Raw genomic sequence first — 24,849 nt, 5'->3', positions numbered from 1 at the left:
TGAAAGAAGCTAATTTATACTGAACACCTACTGCACATGATTCTTTAATTCAACTGAGAGTTATGGACCACCTGACCTTGTGCTGAGCCAGTGGTTCTCAAATTTTAAATCCCCTGGAGGGCTGGTTAAAAACCGCAGATTGGGGACTTCCCTGGTGGCGCAGTGGTTACGAATCCGCCTGCAAATGCAGGGGTCACGGGTTCGAGCCCTGGTTCGGGAACATCCCACATGCCGCGGAGCAACTAAGCCTGGGAGGCACAACTGCTGAAGCCTGCATGCCTAGAGCCTGTGCTCCGCAACAAGAGAAGCCACCGCAATGAGAAGCCTGTGTACCGCATCGAAGAGTAGCCCCTGCTTGCCGCAACTAGAGAGAGCTCACGCGCAGCAACGAAGACCTAATGCAGGTCTTCGTTGCAAAAAAAAAAAAAGCAAATTGGATCATTTCACAGCCCTGATTTTAAAAAACCTTCTTTAAAACAAACAGATTGTTGGGACTTCCCTGGCGATCCTGTGGCTAAGAATCCACGCTTCCGCTGCAAGGGGCACGGGTTCGATCCCTGGAGAAGGAAATAAGATCCCAAAAGCCGCACGGTGGGACCAAAAAAAAAAAAAGAAACACACAGATGGTTGGGCCCCACCCCTGGAGGAGCTTCTGCTAGGTTGAGGCCTTATATTTGCATGTCTAACAAGTTCCCAGGTGATGCTGAGGCTGCTGGTCCAGGGACCACACTTTGAGAACCACTGAGCTAGCTGCTTGTGGACAAAGTATGTGGACAGGAAGGCCTTATTCCTCTCCCACAAGAGAAGGCATGAACAGACACAAAGAAACACATACCAACAATATAGTTCATAAAGTGATAGATTCCATGAGGAAAATGAAGAGGGTGGAGGAGTGCAGGAAGGGGAAGTGCTGGAAAGTAAGGATAGGGTAGGCGTGGAAGGTAGCAACACTTGAGGGCACAAATCAGTGTTCCTTTTTGAGCAGTTGAAGTTTACAAAGCCAGGCAAGCACACACAAGAGGAGGCTTCTTGGGCTCAAGGGAGGGGTAATCTACAGACGTAGTGAGGAGAGGTTAGAAAAGGGGGTCCACTCCCCCTCACCCCCACCCCCACCCCCACGGCGTGCACAGAGGCAGAAGGACTTGTAGAAGTGACTGAGTCGTCCGCGTTGAGATCCGAGGGCAAATCCGAGAGAGGAGAGTTGGAGAAGGGGGCGTGATCAAGAGCTGTGGATTCTGAGAGGGTAGAGAGGTGCCGCTTTGGATTGGGTTGCAGGAGGGCCCAGAGACCCCAACAAGGCATTTCCATAGTGAGACTGAAGACCCCTGGAGCGCCGGGATGAGCAGGGAATTTGAGGACTGGCGACCGCAGATGGTTCCTCGGGAAAGTTTTGTTGCTCAGGAAGCGGAGAAATGAGGCGCTCCCTCAGGCGGATGGAGAGGGTGTTTAAAAGGTTGCAGTGCTGGAGTTTAGTTGGGGGTTGATGGGAGAGATCTCGGAGGGAGGAAGAAATGGAACATGCAGGAGAGAGGGGTCTGAGCCTTGAGAAGGGTAGAGCTGGCAGGGTCTGAGTGTTCAGAGAACTCAAAAGTTTCGCCTGCCCTGGAAACATCACTCATCTGAAATTTACAACCAACTCCAAAAGGAAAGCACTATTTTCCCCGTTTAACAGACGAGCAAACTGAAGCTCAAAGAGGTGAAGAGACACGTCCAAGGTCCCACATCTCAAAGAACAGGACCTCACTCGGTGTAGGGAGCCCGCGCTCCTCTCACTACCCCCGCTGCTCCTGCGGGCTCCGAACAAGACCCTTTTTTGTGTCCTTACAGGGATGCCCTTTGGAGAGCCGCCCAATGGCAAAGAGGCCCGGCTGAGAGCGGGCCCGCGGGGTGGGGTGCCCCCCCTTCATCCTAGCTCCGCCCCCAGCGGCGCGGGAGGGGGCGCGGGGCGGGGAGCAGCGGGCAGACGCGGGGCGCGCGGGACTGGTAGAGCTGGCGGCGGCGTCCGGCTAGCAGTGCTGCCCGCGCTTCCCGGCCTCCGCGCCCACTGTCCGTGCCCGCCTTGCCCGTCCCACCATGGCCGCAGCCGCCCTCCCGCCCCGGCCTCGGCCCGGGCCTGGGCCCCGGCCGCTGCCTCTGCTCCTGCTGCCTCTGCTGCTGCTGCTGCTGCGTGCCAGCCCGGTGCGCGCTGACAGTAAGGTACGTGCGGCCCTCCGACTAGGGCGCAGCTCGGCGTGTAGCCTGGCGCGAGGGGGCGCTGTGGCTGGGGGTGCCGGCTAAGCATGGTGTCTGGGCCAGGAACAGAGGACCCAGAGAGGGGAGACTTAACAGGGAGGCCGCAGGGGCAGGGACCCTGGGAGAGGAGTGCGTGGGGGAAGAAGGGCTGGAGATAGATGGCAAGGGTGCTTGGGACCCCGAGCCTCTGGAAGGGGAGCTGGACACAGTCCAGTGCGGGGAGGAGGTCAGTACTGAAACCCCGGGCCAGGAAGAAGGGGTACTGGGAACTTAAAGGCAGCCCAGACAGGGAGATGCAGTCCCCAGCCTAGGGAGGGGATTCCCAGGAGCGCTGGGCAGGGGCAGCCTGGAGATCTGGCTCAAAGTTTCCATGGGAGGCTGACCCACGTGGAGACAGACCCCCGGGTAACTGCTACCTAGCAACTCCTAGGTTTGCAGCAGGCCCTGGGCCAAGGCTTTCAGGCCATACGTGGGACCCAATGAACCCAGCTGGGCTGGCCACTCTCCTGACCTCTGGGTGTTCCTGCCAGAGATCTGATGCACCCTCCAGAAGACACGGTGTCTCCAGAAGTGGCTGAGCTGCTCTCAGTTATAGCTGAAAGGATCTGCTCTGGTGTCAGGCAGACCTGGGTTCAAATCCCGCCTCCATCTCTCAGCTGGTGACCCTGGGCCTTTATGATCTCTAGATCAGTGGGATCAGGCCTGGGTAGTGCTTAGCAGCACTCTGGCACCTAGTGGGTCCAATAAATGATACTGTGATTTTGAAATCTTACCACAGAGACCCCAGAAGGGGGTGTGATCCAGAATGTAGAGAGGAGAAGCACTTAGAGTCAGTCAGAGCAGGGACCTCTTGAGCATGTTCTAGAAATGACCCGGTGAGGACTGGGTTGGGACTGGGGGCAAGTGAGAGGCAGGAGGGAGGTACTGCAGAGCATGAGAGTAAGAGTGACTTCTCTTGATGTCTCTCCAGCCTCTTTCCTGGGTAGGAGGTGAGGCTGCCCTGTCCACAGGCAGGTAAAGGGCAGAGGTCACTAGCCACATGGTAAGTATATAAGCAGTGGGCACTGGCAAACCTTCAGCCTGAAGATTCAGCTCAGGGTATGCAAACAAGTGAGCTGCAGTCCTAACCACGTGCTCCAAAGACGAGGAGGGAATGAGTATCATTCCCATTTTACAGATGGGGCAATTAGGATGTATAGAAAGACAGCTAGCTTGTGGATCAAAAAACCTAGGTTCTGGCCCTTTGTTGTTTTTTGTCTGTGTGACCTTGGGCAAGTCACTGACTGTTTCTGGACCTCTGGACATCTGAAAAACATTGTCTCCCCAACTTCCCTTCCGTATAGGGCCTTCTAGGATTCCCTGACCTGGCTCAGGTAGGGGAACAAGTGAGCAAAAAACCCCAGCTAACCTGGTCAGCACTCTGCCACCTCTCATCTCTCTGGCTGGGAGGAATATTTGGTCTTGGGCATCCTCTGAGCCATGCAGAGAGCTGTAGAGCTTGTGGGGGAGGGCTCGCATTCAAAGCAAAGCAAAGACAAAGAAAACCCAACACCCTGTTTATGTAGTGAGTCAGCCAAACACTTGCTAGGTTGGGGGGGTGTGTGTGTGTTTATTTGTCCCAGGGCAAGCTGGGGCTGGTGGGGTGGGGAGGCACATCCTAGAGTTTGGAGGGTGAAGCAGCTGGGGGACTCAGCACAGCCCTCCCCCAGACACCTCCCACCCCACACCACTCAGCCAGCTGGGAAAAATAAAAATCAAGTGATGGGTGAATTTACTCTGCATTCCTCAGCACAGTCGGACTCCTGCTGGCTCTGTAGAGAGAGCTGTTTTCATTATCACCCTCCCTCCCCCAACAATCCTCCTTCCTCTTCAAGCCTGTCCTATTTTCTGAGGGTGAGGGGAGAGCCCTTTGGAAGGCCAGTCTGGGACTTGAAATCTATCTAGGGCCCTAAAGGGTTAAGTTGGCCCCTCCTCAGACTTCCTGCTCCTGGGCAGTCCAGCCTCACCTTCTGCCCAGTACTTTCAGGGGTACAGGGGCAGCTCAACCCCAGTACTCACCAAGGAACTCTGTGGTCTTGGCCAGCTCCTCACTCAGCATGTTTCAATTTTGTGTTTATAACAAGGTCTCTCCTAAGCAGGACTTGGGGTTTCCATCTAAGGAAGTGCTTTGCCCGTCTTGGGAGTGGGAGAAGGAGTTCACAGCTTCCCTGGCATATCTGAGGGGCTGCCCAGTGTGAAGGTTAGGATGGACAGACAGGTAACCACGTGAAACCCAGGCACAGCACCAGAGACCTCTGGGAACCTGCTTTTTGCTGCGTGTCCTAGGAATGTGGCTAAGAATTCCCCATCTCTACCTCAGTTTCCCCATCTGTGAAAGGGCTGCTGGCACCTCATGTTCCCCATGCATCCTGGGGTGCGAAGGGGGTCTTTGGTCAGCCCTGCTGCTTATCAGAGGCCCGAAGACAGTGGGGAGGCCAAGGCCTGTGGCAGCTGGGCCAGGGCAGCAGGAGGGCTAGCACAGGCAGGCGGTGGTGTCCCAGGCTGGATCACATGTTCCCGGCGAGGCCGGTCCCGGAGGCTTAGGTGTTGCTGCCCCTCCACTCGGGGAGTTGCTGCCTGTGGGTGTAATCGGAAACAGGCTCCAGAGCAGGCGAGGGCTGCACAGTGATGGAGTCCTCCTTCTGCACACACAGAGTGTGGGACCCAGTGAGGCCCCGCGGGCTCTCTCTGCAGGGAAGGTCTTGCTCCATCTCTCCTATTGGCTGGGGCACGGGAAGAGCATCCTGGGCGCCAAGCCCCTGCCCAGGATTTACATTCAGGATCTCACACAACACTCTAAGACTTCAGTGCTCCCTCCCCGTTTGACAGACTTGAACACTGAAGCTCAAAAGAGTCAGGTTGGGGCTGCTGAAAAATCCAAGATAGGCAACTTGGGGTGTTTGGAGATGCCTGGGACTCTAGGATTCTCAGCCTTTAGTGGGCATCCAAATACCTGGGGAGCCTGAGAGAGTCTGAGTGAAGGGATGTGGAGTAAGGACAGGGCATCTGCATTTTCCAAGTCATTCCACCCCAGGTAATTCTGAGGCACATCTCTAGTTGAGAACTCATGGAGGTTTGTGGAGCAAGAGAATAACAGATCAACAAAAAGGAGCTTTTGGAAGGTTAATCCAGCAGAGAGGTGGCTCCTGTATTGCCCAGGTAGCAGCTGATGCAACCTGAGCTTGGGCTGCGGCCAGGGAGTAGAGACCAAGAGATTGAGATAGGAGATATTTAGAACGAAGCATCCATCGGAAGAACGTGACTGATGGGTTCCAGAGTAGGAAGGAGGCTCAGAGACCTGGGTTGGGCAGGAAGGTAGGTAGACACGGGTTTGGGAGAAGATGCTGGGCCCAGTTTTGGATGGATTAAGTTTGGGGTACCTTTGGGGTGCATCCAGAGGGAGGTGTCCAGCTGACCATGGGCTCTAGGGGAGGTCTTTCCCTGCAGGAGGACATGGAAACTGTCTCTCAGTGAATCTGGGCTGGCCATGAGAGAATAGGGAAGATTCAACCTCAAGGTGACACAATTTGAAACTGTTCTGTTTCTAGAACATTTTATCGGTTGAACCCCCTCTTCCCCATTCTGGCCAGATTTATCCATCTCCCTTCAGAAATATCAAGTTCACCTTCTCGCCATCTTATTGTGGGATTTCCTTGCAAATTGCTAGGGAGCTTTTTAAGCACAAGCTACCCGCACTCCTGGGGGCTTTGGCAGCAGTGTGTGCTGAGCAAGCCTGCAGGGAGGGCTGGGGGGCTGAGGCAGCAACTCCAGCCCTCAGGCCAAGGGCAAGGTGGGTCAGGCTCAGTGGGAGCCCCATTTCCCCTGCCCCACCAAGGCCTGATCCAGGGCCAGCACCTCTATCCCAGCTCAGTTGCTGGTGGAGAAGCCCCTGCCTGGTGATTACTGGTGGTCATAGGAGGAAGAGCATGTGAACTAAATTTTGGAGTCAGCCTGTGCTGTGTGACCCTGGGCAAGCCCCTCATCTTCTCTGATGCTCAGATTTCTCCTCTCCAAGATGGGTTCGTGGTGAGAGCAAAGAGGTAGAAAATGATGTACAAACGTGAGGGAGGGTTATTGGGAGCAACTTCAGTAGCAAGTAGACAACAGCTGTTCTATGCCAGGCACTCTGCATGCATTGACTCATTTTAGCCTCAGGACAAGCTTATGAGGAAAGGAGTGTTATCCTCCCCATTTTACAGAGGAGGAAGCTGAGGCTCAGAGGGGTCAAGGTCATGCGGGGAGGACACGTGGGAGCTGGGATTTGAGCCCAGGCCTGGCTCCTTTCCATGGTGCTCTGCCGCCTCCAGTCAAGCAGCACAGGACATAGTAACCACAGGAGGTAGGGGCCTGCCTGGGCTCCTGGCAGCCGGGGCTGGAGCAGAGGCCCTCTTCTGACTCCATTCCTGACTCCTGGCCTGTGTCAGGGCCTTGGCCGCCCCCATCAGGACGTAGCACCTCATCTGAGGAGGGAAGGAATGTTGCAGTCTGATGTGGAGGCCGCTGCTGGTGGGGATGGGCGTTGGATTATGGGTGAGTCCTGAGGAAGAGGCCTCTCTGGCCTGGCCACACAGAACACACACACATCCCCTCACTGGGCTCTTACCCCAACCTGGGGGAGTGGGTGGGGGGTGCCTAGGGGTTCCAGCGGAGCCGGGAAGGGGGCCCAGAGTCTCAAAGAGAAGGCAGGCTTACCGTAGTAGCAGCGATCTAAAGAATGTACAGCATCTGAGCCTGGCTGTCCGCGTTCACAGGCGGGGAGAATTGCCCAGCAGAGCCCAGGGTACACTTCGCCCACAGACAACCAGGGACAAAGCTTCCACCCGTAGCCACCTCCTTCCCCACACTCATCCTCCAGGGGACAGCAAGTCTACCCACCCTGGGCTCTGATCCCCTTGAACAAGTCATTTGATGGCTCCAGGGCTATTTCCTCATCTGGAGGACACTGCTAAGAATATCTACCAGTGCACCCACGTGGAGAAACAAAGGGAAAAACAAGCCCCTGTCAGGATTCTTGGTGGTAATAATAACAACTACAACATATTCCTGGTATTCCATCTCTCAGTTCTCACACAGTCCTTTGCTGGGTACACACTAGCTGTACCCTAATTTTACAGATGAGGAAACTGAGGCACAGAGAAGTTAAGTAATCTACCCAAGAGCACACAGCTGTAGGTGGCCCATGGCTGTGTTCCTAACCACTGCCCCACACTTCCCCAGCACTCAGTGAGTTCTCAGTAAATGTCTCCTCCCTGGGCTGTGCACCCCAGGCTTGCTTCCTCCACCCACCGTCTGTCCACAGAGCAGCCTGAGTGAGTGTCCCATGATGCAGATCTGACCCTGGCTCTCTCCTACTTAAAACCCTTCATGAATCCCCAGTGTTTTCAGGAGTAAGTCCAGACCCTCAGCCAAGTTTCAGGGCCCTCCACGAGCGGCTCTACCACCCCCAGCCTTAGCTCCTGCCACCCAGACTCTGCAGGCACCAGCCAGAGTCAACCTCCTCCAAGCTTCCAAAGTGCCAGGCCCTTGCTTGTCTTTGCATATATGACTTGCTCTGCCTGGAATGCTCTACCCATGCTTAGAGATGTCCCCCGGGGTGCCCTCCTCTGAGCAGTCTTCATGGGTGTCTCTTTCTGTGATCTCAGAGCTCACTACATCAGCTTCTCTCATGGTTGAGAAGGTCAAGGATGTACCTCTATTTCTTCTGCACCTCCAGCTATCACCCAGAGTCTGGCTGAAGCCAGGGGTTCAAACAGGTGTCTGAGGGCTCAGAGCAGAAATGGAGTGCCTGCTGCCCTTCCCCAGAGGGCCCTGGGACACTCATGGGGACTGGGCTTGACAGAAAGCCCAAGGGAGCCTTGATCTCACCTGGGTCCTGGTGGCTTCAGTGAGAGCTTAGTAGCCATGAGGCCTTTGGTGTTGGTTTGTTGATAGAGCCATAAATAGCTGTGTCCTGAGAGCCTGGAAGCCCAGGATGGGCTGGCTGAACCAGCTAGGGCAGTGGCTGGCTGGGGCTCCGAGAGCCCGGCTGGTGTGTGAGGGCAAGGTAGGCTGGAGGCGGTGACTGGGCCTGGCACCTACCGCTGATCTCACCAAGCTGAGTCTTGCAGGCACAAAGTCCTGCTGCCCCAGGGACCAGTGACCACACTTAGACACTGGGTATGTGGCCTCCCAGGGTGGGATTGAAGGAAAAGGGAGGAGGGAAGGGAAACCACTAAATGGAGGTCATTTGAGCCTCACTATGAAGAGGCCGGGTATGGAGAGTCATCCATTTTACCACTGAGGAAATGAGGCTCAGAGAGGTTATGTAACCTGTTTAAGGTCACACAGGATGTGGGGAAACAGATTTGTAGGAGACGCAGCATAAACCAGTCATTTCTATCTGGAGGCAGATATCCAAAGCTGGATGTTCCCAGGTGAAGCTGTGTGAACTTGTGACTTCTCCTCTCTGAGCCTCTGTTTCTTTAGCTGTATGAATAATGGCTCACACTTAAGACACACTCACTATTGCTTAGGCTCTGTTCTTTACCTATATTAACTCTTTTAATCCTCACGACAACTCCGTGAGGCAGGAGCCCATTTTACAAATGAGGAAACAGAGGCACAGAAAAATTGGGTTGCCCACAATCTCACAGTTACTGGCCTAGGCTCCAGACACCATGCTCTCAGCCCTGTGCTCTAGAGTGTCTGTAAAATACGGGCTTGTTGATCCAACAGATATTTCCAGGGCTCCTACTATCAGCCAAGCAGGCACTGTTCTGGGGATATAGGAGGGAACTAGACACAAGTCCCTGCTTCTAAAGGTGCCTTCAGTAGAGTTGGGGAGACAAAAAATAAGAAAACACAGATATTTCAGATGGTAGTACGTGCAATAAAGAAAAGCAAAGCCACTAGATAAGGGGACAGAGAGAAATGGGAGGTGTGTGGTCAGGGAAGGCTTCTCAGAGGAGGTAATGTGTAAGTTAATGTGAGGGAATGAACTCAGGGAATATGGGAGGGATACGGGTTTCAGGATGAGGGTACCAAATCTGCAAAGGCCCCTGAGGCTGGAGTGGAGTGAAGGAAAGAGTGGCAAAAGGAGGGCCTTGAGGGAGGGTGTCAGCTCACATAGGTCTTGAAGGCCAGGCTAAGGACTTTGGAGATAACGATACCCCCCCCCCCCATGCACAGGTATTATTAAAGGGTGTAACGCACCTGAAACCTGGGATGTAGTAAGTGCTCCGTAAAAGGTCTCCATTCATATTTTTTTACTGTTGTGGCAAAATACACATAACATAAAATTTACCACTTTAACCATTAGCAAGTGTACAACTCAGTGGCATTTATGTAGTGCATTCATAAAGTTGTGCAACCATCACCACTACCTAGATCCAGAACATTGTCATCACTCGCTCCAAAAGGAAACCGTGTACCCACTAAGCAGACACTCTCCATTCGCTCCTCTCTCTACATCCTGGGAACCACTAATCTGCTTTTTCTTTCTATGGACTTGCCTATTCTGGATATTAAATAAGTGGCTCTTTCATTTAGTATAATATTTTTCAAGGTTCATCCACGTTGTAGCATGTATCAGTACTTCATTCCTTTCTATGGCTGAATCATATTCCATTGTGGGGCTATACCACACCTTGTTTATCCATTGATCAGTTGATGGACATTTGGGTTGTTTCTACCTTGTGGTTATTGTGAATGGTGCTGCTGTGAACATTCCTGTACAAGTCCTTGCTTTAACACCTGTTTTCAATTCTTTAGGTATATACCCAGGGGAGTAGAATTATTGGGTCACATGGTAATTCCATGTTTAACTTATTGAGAAACAGCCAAACTGTTTGTCACAGCGGCCATTACTCTTTTCATTGTTGTTATTATTATAAGGTTTCTATTTCCTTGTAAGGAAATTTGTTTCCTTCTCAGCCCACTCTAATGGTGCCCCCAAAGGCCAGGGGGGCCGGATCCTGCTACCTGTCCCTCCCTCTCCTTCTCTCCCCCTCCCTCCAGCGCTGGCCTTCGGCTCACCGGGGCCCCTCTTGCAGGTGTTCGGCGACGTGGACCAGGTGCGCATGACCTCGGAGGGCTCAGACTGCCGCTGCAAGTGCATCATGCGGCCGCTGAGCAAGGACGCGTGCAGCCGGGTGCGCAGCGGGCGGGCGCGAGTGGAGGACTTCTACACGGTGGAGACTGTGAGCTCCGGCACCGACTGCCGCTGCTCCTGCACCGCGCCGCCCTCCTCGCTCAACCCCTGCGAGAACGAGTGGAAGATGGAGAAACTCAAGAAACAGGCACCCGAGCTCCTCAAGGTAGACTTTCTGGAGTAAAGGCCGGGATGGGACCGCACTCCTGCGTGAATACCTAGCATAGGCTGGCGCTGGCTATCCCTCCAATGAAAAGGCCACACGTTCTAAGGCAGGGGTCCCATTTCACAGGTGAGGAAACAGTGGCTCCCTGAGAGGAAACCAATTCCTGCCTAAGAGCATTCGGCCAGTCAGCGATGGAGGCAGCATCCTTTGGCTAGCTTACCTGGATAGAGCCCTTTACCACCTAGCAGCATCTATCCCAGTGTCCTGTGGTTTACCCAACCAGGTCATGTGTTAGCACCTCCATGTAGTATTTTGTGGCATTTGATTGTTTTTTATGTAATAACGTTTCCCATATTCACGTACCGCCTTCGTGCCAGACGTTGTGCTGAGCTCTTTTCTTTTTTTTTTTTTAACATTATTTCTCTAAATTCTTAAACCGTTTTGTGAAGTATGGGATCTTTGTCCTCATTTTAGAGGCAAGAAAACTGAGGCTTGGAGAAGTTAGGTAACTGGCCCAAGCTCTCACATAATGACATGCAGCCGCAAGTCTACACCATATTTTTATGTAAATTTTGTGCTTATAGTCCCCTCCCCCCACCCCACCATAGGAAGATTAGAAAGAGGCGCCACCTCTAGGTGTCACAGCCCTGTGCCGGGCCCACCACCAGGACCCATGGCTTGGACAGGCATGTGCAGGGAGACCACAGTCCCCCATACAGCCCGGCACCTTCGTGCCATTCACACCATGCGCAACTCCGTGCTTGGCGGGCCTGGTGGGGCTGGGATGTGAACTCACGGCCTGCTGTGTCCAAAGCATGTGTTCTAAATCACCCTGCTCTCCTGTCTTCCTTTCTGTAATAGCCAGATAATTTGGTGGCTTTTGAGAGGATCCTTTTCTTTTATAATTCCTTCCAAACATGTGTCTGTTTTGCCCTTTTCGTGTCAAGAACTGTGAAGTTGACTGAGATGTTACCCTACTTGTAAGCTAACAAGTTAGCCTGCTAGTTTCATGGACGCTGGCAGTAGACACGAGCCAGAGACAAAGGACTTTATTACTCACAGTCGCCAGAGTGTCTCCACTTTCTTGCACTGGTTCTCCCACTCACTTCCCACAGGGTGATGCAGTGAGGGCCAGATAACACCTGCACACACAGTGGGATGTTTTCCAAGAGAGGAGCCCCAACTTAGAGAATCCAGATCTCTTATAATGAGCACCAAGCACACCTTCCCTGCTCCAGAGGGAAACACTCTGGATGCTCCAAGGCTGTTCACTCTGCAACAAGATGGCCTGGAACAAGGACAGTCAGTGCCTCTGCAGGCAAGACATGCAGAAAAGCAAGAGGCCTGGGAAGAACTGTCTCCCAACATTTGGCTAAAAATGTTTTCTTTAAATTTAACTTTAGTTTTATTTTTGTAACTACTGGATGGATACCAAAACTCTCGAAGTTGGGGGTGGCGATTGAATTTTAGGCCAAGTAGCCTCTTGACAACTTGGCAGTTCCTGGACCACACTGTCTCCCAAACCCAGTAGGGCCCTGCAGACTCCAGGCACTGAAGCCATAGGCCAGTCTTCAGTTACAGGGACAAAACCAACTTTTGCTCAAATCTACTTCTCAACAACTGAATTGTAAGCATACTTGACATGAGGATAGACAAAACCTTTTCCTAAATGCTGGCTAATTTAATCCTTGCTACAGCCCTTTGGAGAGGGAACTTATGTTCCCAGCTTTACTTGGGGGAGGAATCTGAGGCCCAGAGAGGAACTGTGACTTGCCTAACATAACACAGCAAGAAATTTGAATCCAGAATTCTCTGCTGTGTCCCCTTGCCCAGTGGAGAGGTCACTGGGCAGTTCTCTCAGCCGGGAGCTGTCCCTTCAGTGCACAGCAGCCATGGGGGGTTTTATTCAGCCTTAAAGGACTGGAGTGGGGCAGTGGTGGGATTAACCCAGCAGGAGGGGTCGTAGGAGGAACACAGAGAAGATACTCCGCCTCCTTGATACTGTAGGAGTATAAGTGAGTACCCGACAGGTACCCAGTGAGCCCCAAGAGGAGAAGTGGACAGAGGCAGTAGGAGACAGAGCTGAGGCCCCTCTCATTTGACTAGGCTCCCCCTCCCTCAGTGGGCAGCCCCCCCCAGGAGAGGAGGTTAGGGGAAGCCACTGCGGAGGGGAACAGGGCAACCCACCCTATACCTGCCCCTGTCTCTACCCCAACCCTTCCCCTCAAGCTAAGAACTGCAGCTGTGATTTAGCCTTAGTTGCATGGCTCTGAGGAGGAAGAATGGGATTCTAGATTCCCTTTCCTTCTGGACCTGAATTCAGCATGGCCCCACCCTTGAGGAATTCCAGTCCTATGGGGACACAGCTCCTGAGCCCAGTAATGGCAGTGCGGTCAGTGCCGGGCCAATGGACGTCCCAGGGACTGTGGGAACCCAGAGGAGGAGGTAACATTACAACTGGGCTTTGAGGGATGTGTAGGAGTCCCTCGAGCAGAGCAGAAATAAGAACATTCTGGGTGAGAGTAAGTGGAGTGGGTGTGACCCAGGGTGCCTCCCTACCCTCTCTTTGCCCCAGCCCCACTAGCCGCCTGTCAGTTCCACACTGTACTTCTCAAACTATATGTGGTGAAAGACCAGTTTTTCAAACAATCTGTCAAGAACTGGGAATTCCTTGGCGATCCAGTGGTTAGGACTTGGCGCTCTCATTCCCAGGGGCCCAGGTTTGATCCCTGATCAGGGAACTAAAATCCTGCAAGCCACGTGGCTCGGTCAAAAATAAAGTCTGTCAAGAACCAACACTCTTGTAAAATACTGTAAAAATGAATTGTTAGGAAAATGAATTGGAATAGAAACAGACACGCAAAATACAAGTCCAGTGTTGTATTATTAGAGTCTACAGATATAAAATTTCTCTGTCAAATGGCTCTGAAAGTTTATAAAAGCCTACGCTCGCTTTCTGTAATTATTTTATCACAGACTGGTAACGAGCAGCTTGGACTTGTGCTGGTCTGCAGACTACATTTTGAGTTGCTCGGCTCAAACACACCATGTGTCTTCACACCTCCAGCTCTTTGCACGAGCTGTTCCCTTTGCCTGGAATGTCCTTCTCCGGCCATCGTTGTCTGATTTGTGCTCCTTCTTCAGAGCTCAGTTCAAACAAAACTTCCTGCTGGCAGCCTTTACTAAACCACACACACTCCCAGACAAGGTCAGTGCCCCATCGTTAATGACCTGGGCACCTGTGTGTGTTCCCACCTGCATTCCCCGATCCAGGCACCTCTGTGTTACTCTGCACTCCTTGACAGCCTGTAAAGGACCATGAAGGCTCGTGTCTGTATTGTCATCACTGTCCTTAATGCCTGGCCCAGAGTGAACATTTGCTGAGGCCGAAGAAGGTGGCAGGGGCAGATCAAGAAGGGCTTGAATGCCAGGGTCAGGAGATAAGTAGTCACACTTGGGCAGTGGGGAGCCACAGCAAGTAATCTAGCAGGGGAGAGACCCATGGTCAAAGTTTTGGGGGCCATGAAGGCAGCAGAAGTGAAGCTAGGAGGTCCCATTTAGCCACCTGGAATAGTAATCATCATTGCTGGTATTCATGAAGGCCTTGCTGTGTGCCCATTCTGAGCTGAGCCCTATCCAGACGGCACTGCTCCGCTCCACAACCCTGCTGCCCATTTCACAGAGAAGGAAGCTGAGGCCCAGGAGAGTCTCCGTGCATGGTCCTCAAACTGAACTCCACAGAGCCCTGGGGTACCATGCAACCCCTCGGAGTCTGAACAAGGTTGTAGGGGAGCAGAGAAGACTCGAGGCCCTATCCCTGCTTCCACCAGAGCCCCCCACCCCCTTTTTCTGTTTTAGAGATCAAAGTCTATTCAGAGAAGAACTCTGGCTTAAAACAGCTTGAACACCCCTGGGAGAGTGGGAGTAAAACTGTGTTGGAAACAGCTGGCCAAGGCCAGACAGGAGCACCACCATGCTCAGGCCCTGAGAGCGCGTACAGGGGTGGCTGGAGGAACCACCCGCTAGAAGCAAGGGAGAGCTGATCTCCCAACCGGCTCCTTGTGCCAAGGTTTCCCTGACACTCTCGCTGGCATCTTGGCCACTCTAGCTAGGATGCTGGGCTACTAGATGCCCACACCAATCAGGCATTGCCTACAGGCTGCCCCAGGAGGACATAGACTCCCAGGCATTTTGGTGGGCAAATGGCTCTTTGAAGAGAGTCACAGATGCAGACTGTTAAAAGGAGGCACATGGAAGCCAAGGCTGGGCACAAGAAACAGAAGCAGGGATCCAGGGGATGTGGATGGAGCTCCCCCCGTGTCCACTGCACACCTCGTGGGGTTGTTCAGGATTAAGTGAAATGGCTCATTCAAGCCCCTATGCAGTGTCTGCCATATGGAAGTGCTCAAAAGAGCTTTTCTTGTGTTTATGAGCAGGCTGGGTCTAGTCAGGCAGACCACTCAGAGGCTCTGGGGTTCACGCTCTGGTGGGGCTCCTTTTGCACCCTCTGTGCCTGGTCGCGTGCTGTGCCTTTTCCCTAACCCTCACCCTTCCCCGGGCAGCTGCAGTCCATGGTGGATCTCCTGGAGGGCACCTTGTACAGCATGGACCTGATGAAGGTGCACGCCTACGTCCACAAAGTGGCTTCCCAGATGAACACGCTGGAAGAGGTAAGGGCAGGGCTCGAAACAGAGGCCAGGCTGGTGCAGTGTTGGCGGCCAAGGGCAGTGTCCGAAGGGGCCTAGGTAATTCTGTCTGGACCCTGGTGGCTGTTAGAAGCTGGACTCCTGCAGGGAGCTGGGAGAAGGAGATACAGGCCACAGGGTCCAGCCTTTGAGGAAGAGGTCTGACTGGGCCTCAAGGGCCTGTAGGAAGCTGGAAGGCTGGGTAGAGAAACTGAGGCACCTGCTGGTTGTATGAAAGAGGTGCAGAGGGGGCTGAAACTTGCAGTCGCCCTCAGTTCGCCAAGACCAGGGCCCATATATTGCACAAGTCTGGGGCAACCATTCGCATTGTGCAGGACCGGCCAAGCCCACGGGGGCCAAGCTCGAGGTAGCATGGCTGTTCAAGGACCCACCTACCGTGGAGGCAGAGGTGCTAAGTGTCTTCTCCTGGTCAGGGTAAATGTGCTGGAGGGCTGGGCGGGTGGCTGATACTGCCCCCTGAGGACAGGGACAGAGCTGAGTGAGCATGGAGGTTCAGGCTGCAGGTTTGAGGTTTGCATCTCTGCTGGCACAGCCTGGCCTCCGCCTGTTTCCTGCATCCGGTCCCTGCTGGGCTGCTGGGAGCCTGGGGATATGCAGCTGCCAGGAGGGGCGTGAAGGCTTCCTTTCCCAGCTTCCTTTCCACAGGGAGGGGGGCACCTGGGCATCCTGTGCCCCACGAGAGGAGATTAACCCCTTACTCAGCCCAAAGTTGGGGTCACAGTGGCTTCAATTATTCAAAAAGTGTTTGGTGAGTATCTCTTATGTGCCAGGCCCATGCCAGCATGGCAGAATGGTGACAGTCGTTGAATTTCTGCTGTGCACCAGCATTTCCTGTGCATCTAGTACATGCCAGGCTCTCCTGTTGTTGGTTCTACAGTTAGCCTCCTTTGACCTCTCCTCTGGTAATCTTAGGAAATGTTAACTCACTTCACGCAACTGTGAGCCAGACGATCTGGAGGGTATGTCTGCAGAGTCTGGAACAAACCAGAAATGATTTCTGCAGCCACAAGGAAATGATTTTTAAATTATCTTCTGTTTTGCATTATCTGTGCTTTGCTTCTGTTCACTAAGTGATAGCTATGAAAAAAAAAGAAAAAGAAAAAGTTTTTGCTACCACGGGGTGGGGGGGGGGAGGCGGAGAGAACAGCCTCACTGAGGAGGAGACGGCTCCCTCTGCCTAAGGGAAAAACATCGCAGGAGGTCAGGCGACAATCTGGGGTCCCAGCTTCCTTCTGCTTTCTTCCCTTACATCAGTGTTCTCAACCAGGGGTGATTTTGCTCCCCAGGGGACAGCCGGCACTATCTGGAGGCATTTCTGGTTGTCACAGTTTGGGGGAGGTGGGTGGCGGATGCTATCGGTCCTAGCGGGCAGAGGCCAGGGACGCTGCTAAACATCCTACAGTGCACAGGGCAGCCCTACAGCGCCCAAATGTCAGTAGTGCTGAGGCTGAGAAACCTGCCTTACACAGTGTGCCTTCTGTCCACCCTGTGATCCAGGTGGGAGTGGGGCTAGGGGCTGCTAAAGCCAGGCAGAGTCCCCAGCAGTAGGGAGACAAAGAGGCAGGGCAGGAGAACAAGAGGAAGAGTAAAGGTGGGGCTTGGTGCGGTGGGAGGAGCCAAGCCTGCCCAGGAGAGAAGTCGGAGACCTGGAGACTAGGAAGGGATCAGAGACCGTAGCAAAACCCCACAGAGTTCCGGTGTTTGAGTATTTTATTAAAAAGAGGTATTTATGTATTACTTGCTAAATTAAAAGGTAATTTTAAAGTAGCAAAAGATTGGTAGCAACTTAAAAGGTGGATCCATAAGGGACTGGCTAAATACATTTTGGCCCATCCATACAGTGGAAACTGTGTGGCGAGAAAAAGGTATGGGGAGTGCTATATATACAGATATGCAAGAGTTCCCAAAATAGGCTCAAGTGAGAAAGCAACGTGCAAAGGAAAGGAAGGCAGGGAGGAAGGGAGGGAACGCCCTGCCCGTTCCCCCAGGCCCTGCTCAGGAGACTGGGCAGCAAAGCCTGATGGCAGAAGCTGGGGTGTCCCCCGGGGCTGGGGACAGTCAGAGGCTGGAAAGGTCTTGGGTCCCGCCCCCACAGAGTATCAAGGCCAACCTGAGCCGGGAGAACGAGGTGGTGAGGGAGAGCATGCGCCACTTCAGGGAGCAGCTGGGGCACTACGAGAACCACTCAGCCATCATGATGAGTATCAAGAAGGAGCTCTCCAGTCTGGGCCTCCAGCTGCTGCAGAAGGACGCGGCCACGGCGCCCGCCGCTGCCCCAGCCCCCAGGCCTGGCAGTAAGGCTCAGGTGAGGCTAGGGCTCTTGCGACGGGCCAGAAGGTGGGTGGGCTGGGAGCACAGTGTGCCAGGACCTCGGCCCTGAGGGCCAGCTGGGTGGGGCTTCGGGTCTGCGGGATGGGCCGAGGGCTGGCACAGCGGGGGAGTCCGTGGCAGGGCGGGGGCAGGGGCTGCCTGCTGCTCAGTGAGCCATCAACACAGGTGAACTGGGGGCAGACGTGGGGCTCCAGCCCAGGGACACGGTTGTAGAGATGACCCTCCCTGCCTGGTCCTGGGGAACCAGGTCGGCTGCGGCAAAACCACTTCTAACCTCCCCTGCTGCGGCTGGGCCCCTGGCTGGGTCAGGCCTGCTCATGGGTAGATGGACAATGCCTTGGGGACCCCAGCCGACTAATACCACTTCATCCAACCCATCCTGGGGTGGAGAACTCCTGCAGCAAACACCCAGCCTTCCATATTCAAACTCAGCGCACAAAATGAGCAAAGGCCCTCACCAGGCTGAGCCACCAGACACACAACACACCTTCGGGCAGATTTGAGAAAGGCCCTCTTGTAGGCAGACATGCTGCAGAAAAGGCTCTCCCACAGGCCAGATAAATTAAAAGGAGGAGCCCCCTTTGGGTGGATAAATTGTACAAAGGCTCCTTCCTGTGACAGACACGTACCAGGGTGTGCGGCTTGGCAAATGGAGTACAGACTAGACTTCAGTCCCATTCGTGCCCTTTTGACCAGTTCCACATGCAGGATACAGCCCACCACTCCCACAGCGGCCTTGTGTTTTGGTGAGTGGAGGAAAAAGGGAGCTGACTTCTTCGCAGACATTATCTCAGTTAATCTTATAGCCACCTGCGAGGAAGGATGCTCGTCGCCAGTTTGGCAGATGAAGAAACACGGAGCGGGGTCACTCAGAGAAGGTGGCTGTGTTGGAACCCGGGCCTGCCTGACAGCCGAGCCCACGCTCTTCCTCTCCACCCCTCAGCCTCCGTGCTGACGTTTTGACAATGGGGCTATTTGTGTCTGCAGCAGGGACCACCTAGATGCTGATAAAGCAGGGAGGAAGCCTAGTGTCTTGACCCAGAGCTGGCTTCCTGCTCATTCGTGTGCCAGTTCCACAGTAAGAATGAATCCCGTTTGGGCAGTGGCACAGAAGGTCTAGATCCTGTACTTACTGTATCTCCTAGAGACCCTGCCTAACAATGGGTGATGTCACCGGCCCTAGGTTCTTGTGCCAAGCCAGCATCAGAGGCATTTAAAAGGAAGCAAAAATAACAAAATTCACAAAATGTTAGAAACAGCATGCCCTAAGGTCAATGCCCCGGTGACCAACCATCCCAGTTTGCCCGGGACTGAAGGGTTTCCCAGGATACAGGACTTTCAGTGCTAACACTGGGAAAGTTCCATCACACGGTGATGAATTGGTCACCCTGCCTTGGGGCCTGAGAACCTCTCCCTGCCCACACACAAAGATCAATGAGTGAGAGACAGGGATGGGAAGCTGACTTCCCCAGGGAGCACACCGTTGTAGTCTACCCCCAGCGGGGAGTGTACAGGAGTTGGGAAGTAGAACAGGAATCTAACCTATCAGGCTGGGCTTCAAGCCTGCAGGGGAGCTAGAGAGCTGAGTGGGGAAACTGAGGCACACCCCAGTCATGAATGTAACTATGGGAGGAAAGCTGTGACTTCATGAGCACCTGGGATGCAGGGCCAGGAGCAACATGGCCATTACCAGCCCCCACATGCTGAGCCTCCTGACGCCCCGCAACATCCCTTCTACCATCCTCCAAATCTGAGACTTCCCTTCTCCCCCAGGACACAGCTGGAGGGAAAGGCAAAGACAACAACAAATATGGCAGCATGCAGAAGAGCTTTGTAGACAAGGGCCTCCCAAAACCTCCTAAGGAGAAGCTGCTGAAAGTGGAGAAGCTGAAGAAGGAGGGCAAGGGCAGACTCCCCCAGACCACAGCCAAGCCCCGGGCCCTGGCCCAGCAGCAGGCTGTGATCCGAGGCATCACCTACTACAAGGCGGGCAGAAAGGAGATGACCGAGGCCATGGCTGGTGAGTCAGAGGAAGATTGGAACCTTGGGGAGTGGGGGCCCCTACAGGGACCCAGGGTCTTCTCTACAGTCAGACTGCCCCAGATCTCAGCTCCATGGGTTACCTGTTGGTGCCCTTTGCTCGTCCTGGGGTTGTTGGGGATGAAATGATCAAATCAACACAAAGGGCCACTCAGTTCCTCTCCAGTAGTTATAGCTGTCTCCACCCTCACTGGCCTTTTCCTTCTTCATTGAAAGATGTGCGGAAGGTTCACTATGTACGTGCTGTACCTTCCGGACTTTCTGCCTAACACGGAGCTCACAGTCTAGTGGGAAAAAGCAAACCCATAACCAGGCAGCTGCCTCTGGTGGGCGGGCAAACACAGGGACCAGACCAGCGTTCTGGGAAGTGACCTGGGGCCTTTGAGGCACCTCCCATTTCCAGACTGGCCTTGGAGTGGATGGCCTCTCCAGCACCTCCCACTCTTTTCTCCCCAAAGAAGAGCCCACAGACTCTTGTATCTTTCTTACAGCTCCCTGCCCGATCACAGTGAAGGACAACAAAATAATGAACCGAGAAACAAGAGACAAAATTTCCAAGAGTTCCCAAATTTCTGGGCCATCCCCACTGGTGTGGCTCCTGATTCTTCCCCTGAGCCCCTCCCCAGATGCCTGCTCTCCTCTGATGTCCCTGAGAGGTGTCCCAAGCCTGCTCCCCCTTCCAGGGTCCTGCTGACCACCTCCTCCAGTGAGGTTCTCTGCCCAGCCCATGCCCAAGGGGGCCAGGGGTAGAACTGTGAGGGACCAGTCTCCCAAGAGCCCCCTCAATTCTTGGCCTCTCAGGGCTCAGGGGCCTCTTCTCCCAGCTCCTGGTGCCAGCTGCTGGCTCTGAGTCCTGCCAGGTCAGCCTAGCCACGGCATAGAGCCTCTGACCCCTGGCCAGGGCTCTGCCCAGGAACAGCTGCAGGCATCTGACTCTGCCAGTGAGGGCCGTGGGAACAAGCCCCTGCCCTGGCAGGCTGCCAAGGCTGGGCCCCACTGAGGCCTGCTGACCAGAGGGGGTGCCCGCATTCCCAAGAGACTCTAGGGGCTGCTCCACAGCAGGGCCTGGCTAAACCTCCGTGCAAAGAGGAAGCCCAGCAGGGAGAGAAAAGGAAGAAGTCAGGTGATTGTCTTGGAGTCAAGGGGCCTCAGTGCATCTCTGGGGGCCACACCATCACGGTAACAACAGCACCATTCCTTTGTCTCTGGCATCACAGCCTGCGGAGTCCTTTCACACATGCTGTTGCACTTGATCCAGCAGAGGAAACAAGCTCAGAGAGGTGAAGTGACAGCCTCCAGGTTTCACGGCGAGTTAGTGGGACTGGAACCCAGAGGCTGAGGAGTTTTTGTCCCCTGCGCTGTGCCACTGAGTCTTTCCCTACCCAGACCCCATCCATTCCAACCCAGGAAAGCGTGGGTCAGGGAGGACGCAGAGATGGCCCCAAACCAGTCCCACGGAGCTGAAAAAGTCTTCCTATCAGCAAAGCCTGTGCCAGCAGGAGTGGAAGAAGTGGGGGAGGGATGCCAAGAAAGCTGAGAGATGGGAGATAGGAGATGAACGAGGGGGCAGAGACAGAGAACTGGGGTCCAGAGGTGACGGGAAGCTGGCTGCACCTGCCCTGCCCTACCTGAAGTGGCAAATCCTGGGTGAGAGAAACTAGAGGGTGTTTCCAGGGCAGCGGACTAGGAGAAAGTCTGTAAAATGGGAGCAAGGGTGTCTGCCTCCTGGAATTGGATCCAGGAAATGAAGGAATTGGTACAAAGGGACATTGAGGGGGGAAAGGGGTCTCACATCTGGCACCTCATATTTGCCAGGATCTGTGCAAATGTCTTGTGCACATTTTCCTCTAATCAACACAACAGCTTGACGTGGTGGACCTCATGACTCATTTCACGGAAGGGGAAGCCGAGGCCCACTGAGGCAGGGGACTTGGCCGAGGCCACTCATCTCAGGGGCCTATAGCCAGTCTGCTGACCATGAAGCCTTCCCCACCTCCCACTTTTCAAGGCCTTTCACTCCTTAGGGGCCACCCGCACGTCTCCCCCATGGCCCCAGCGCTGGGACCCAGTGGGCCTGGACCCCGGGCAGCGGCAGTGCTGCTGGGATGTGAGCACAGGGTCTTCTCTCCACAGATAACGCCCTCAAGGGCACTTCCTGGCTGGAGCAGCGGCCGCCCCGGGTGGAGGGCAGGCAGCCTGAGCCCAACTCAGCAGAGCGTGACGAGACTGGGCCCAGGGCCTCTGAGGGAGCGGACTTGGCCCCTGGCACCCCTGCCTCGGATCCCACCCCCACCCCTACCCTGACTCCCATCACCAGTCCCCTGCCCACCACGCCACCTTCACGCCCAGAAGTCCCCAGCCAAGGTGAGTAAGCCTCCCAGGGGTCAGCAAACTACAGCCCGTGGGCCAAACACAGCCTATAGCCTGTTTTTGTACAGCCCTTGAGCTAAGAGTGGTTCTTACATTTTTTAAGGGTTGTTAAAGAATATGGGACAGAAGTATGTGGTCTGGAAAGTCTAAAATGTTTGCTATCTGATCGTTACAGAAAAAGCTTGACAACATTAACAGTGAAACAAGGTAGTGTTTCCAACAAATTCTTCTTAAAACGTCACCTAGAACCCCATCATCAAATCCAGCAACTATTTTCACTTCTGTATTTCCTCTGTCTAGTCTTTGGCCGTTTTTATCTCCATGTTTATAGTTTTGGCTTGTGTCTTTGGTAGAAATCTTCCTCATTAAGTCATCGATGGAGCCCGTCCTTCTGGAGGGCATCTTGGCTATCTGTGATAACAAGACAAAACCATTCCCTACTTTGGTCCACGTGCATTCCACTTCTAGGAATCTCTTTCCTAAAGGATCCATCAGATATGTGAACAACAGCTGCAGCTTAACTGGTTTCCTTGCAGCCTGTTTCTAACGTCAGAAAACTGAACATAATCTAAAGGCCTAACACTGAGGGGACTGGTTAAATAAATTCAAGGGCGCAGCTGTCTGGCGGCCTGGTGGAACCTTGAGATCACATCATTAAAAGGCCATTTAATGATGTGAGAGATTGCTCAGTGGAAGGAAAAAACAGGATACCTAAAACTGTATATTCAGAATCATGTTTTTTCTTAAGTATGTCTGCATGACTATACATGCAGAGAAAAAAAAGGAAAGGAAGGAAATACCACATGTTTAAAAATTTCTTTGAATAATAGAATTTTGAATGATTTTTATTTTCTCCGTTCTCCTTTTCTGAATGTTCTGTGTTTTCTACAATGATCAGACATTGCTTTGATCACGAAGAAAGAAAAAAGAAATACATAAGGCTGCAAACAAAACCTCAGGAGGGATTTAAGTAAGACCCAGATAACGTTCCCAGGACTGTTGCTCTGGCTCAGCGTCTGTGGGTCTGTGTACCAAATGCTGCACCCCTTGCTCCCCACAGGCAGAGAGACGAGCTGCGAGGGCACCCTCCGGGCCGTGGACCCCCCTGTGAGACACCACAGCTATGGGCGCCATGAGGGAGCCTGGATGAAGGACCCCGCTGCGAGGGATGACAAGATCTATGTCACCAACTACTACTATGGAAACAGCCTGGTGGAATTCCGCAACCTGGAAAACTTCAAGCAAGGTCAGGGACCCCTGTGATGGGAAAGGGGCAGGTGTGGGTAGCCTAGGGAGGGTCCCCCATGGAGACTTGGCCCTCCTTTGCCTTGTGGTTTCCTGTGGTCCAGACTTCCCCTGCCTGGCCTAGCTCTGAATGGTCAGCCACCACAAGAAGAGGAGTCTGGGGGCACCCCCTATGTGCTGGCCCCAGGCCAGAAGCTGGAATGCAACAGCAAACAAGATGGACATGGTCTTGCCCTCATGAGTGTAATTTACTGTCAAGGGTAACAATGCTTAGAATTTCCACTTGTTGAGTGCTTATTATGTGCTAATCACCAGTGTGTATCAGCTCATGATATCTTTGAGGTGGGGGTTATCACCCTGTTTTACAGATGAGCAGAGCCCCAGGCCTTACAGGACCTTCAGGTCTGGGCAGGGAAGGGCAGAAATTTGGTTATCAGATCTGGAACATGATGAGGGGAAAGGGTCATTTAGACATGAGCTGCCCTCCAGAAATGCACAATCTGATGTGCATGGCAAAGGCTTCAAGAAACAATGTCAATATAGTGCTAGAGGGAGGCCTCGGGGGCTATGGGAACCCAGCCTGGAGATCAGGGAAGACTTTCCAGAGGAGGTGATGCTGAGGCATTCCCCAGGCAGATAGGATGGGAAATGGCAGTCTAGGCAGAGGAAACAGCGTGGGCAAACGCCCTGAAACAAAGCACAGGGGCTGGTAACAGCCTGTATCTAAATCCTGGCTGTGCTGTTCCACAACCAGTGACCTTGAACCCTCTGAGCCTGTTCTCTCCCCGGCAAATGGGATAATAATAGTACCTCCTTCATGGGACTGTCTTGATGGGATCAGATAACTGGCCCAGCTCCAGGCCCATAGCTCACTCAGTATCCTTGCTGGGCCACCCAAGAGCCCTGGTCCCTGGCCTCCCTGGTCCCTGGGGTGGGCTGGGGTTTTTTCGGGAAGCTCTGGTGTGACCTTCCGCCCTCCGCACGCAGGCCGCTGGAGTAACATGTACAAGCTGCCCTACAACTGGATCGGCACAGGCCACGTGGTGTACCAGGGCGCCTTCTACTACAACCGCGCCTTCACCAAGAACATCATCAAGTACGACCTGCGGCAGCGCTTTGTGGCCTCCTGGGCGATGCTGCCCGACGCGGTGTACGAGGACACCACACCCTGGAAGTGGCGCGGCCACTCGGACATTGACTTCGCCGTGGACGAGAGCGGCCTGTGGGTCATCTATCCCGCTGCGGATGACCACCACGAGGCCCAGTCCGAGGTGATCGTGCTGAGCCGCCTGGACCCCGGCGACCTGTCGGTGCACCGTGAGACCACGTGGAAGACGTGGCTGCGGCGAAACTCCTATGGGAACTGCTTCCTGGTGTGCGGCATCCTGTACGCCGTGGACACCTACAACCAGCGGGAGGGCCATGTGGCCTATGCCTTCGACACGCACACGGGCACCGACGCCCGCCCGCAGCTGCCCTTCCTCAACGAGCACGCCTACACCACCCAGATCGACTACAACCCCAAGGAGCGGGTGCTCTACGCCTGGGACAACGGCCACCAGCTCACCTATACCCTCCACTTCGTGGTCTGA

General features: G+C 53.9%; 1 protein-coding gene across 1 annotated transcript; it reads left to right on the top strand.

Moving 5' to 3' along the window:
* Positions 1-2,058: 2,058 nt before the first annotated feature.
* OLFML2A (olfactomedin like 2A) lies at positions 2,059-24,849 on the top strand (the record flags this gene model as incomplete). The annotated part of the gene is made up of 8 exons (XM_082656786.1): positions 2,059-2,196; positions 10,302-10,565; positions 15,128-15,235; positions 17,367-17,576; positions 19,376-19,622; positions 21,776-22,010; positions 23,077-23,258; positions 24,245-24,849. The coding sequence occupies exons 1-8, from the start codon at positions 2,074-2,076 to the stop codon at positions 24,847-24,849; spliced, it is 1,974 nt and encodes a 657-aa protein (XP_082512912.1). The 5' UTR covers positions 2,059-2,073.

The sequence above is a fragment of the Grampus griseus genome (genome assembly GCF_964374135.1).
Source record: "Grampus griseus genome assembly, chromosome: 6".
Lineage (NCBI taxonomy): Eukaryota > Metazoa > Chordata > Mammalia > Artiodactyla > Delphinidae > Grampus > Grampus griseus.
The sequence above is the reverse complement of the archived record's forward strand: the minus strand, read 5'-3'. Positions and strand labels throughout refer to the sequence as shown.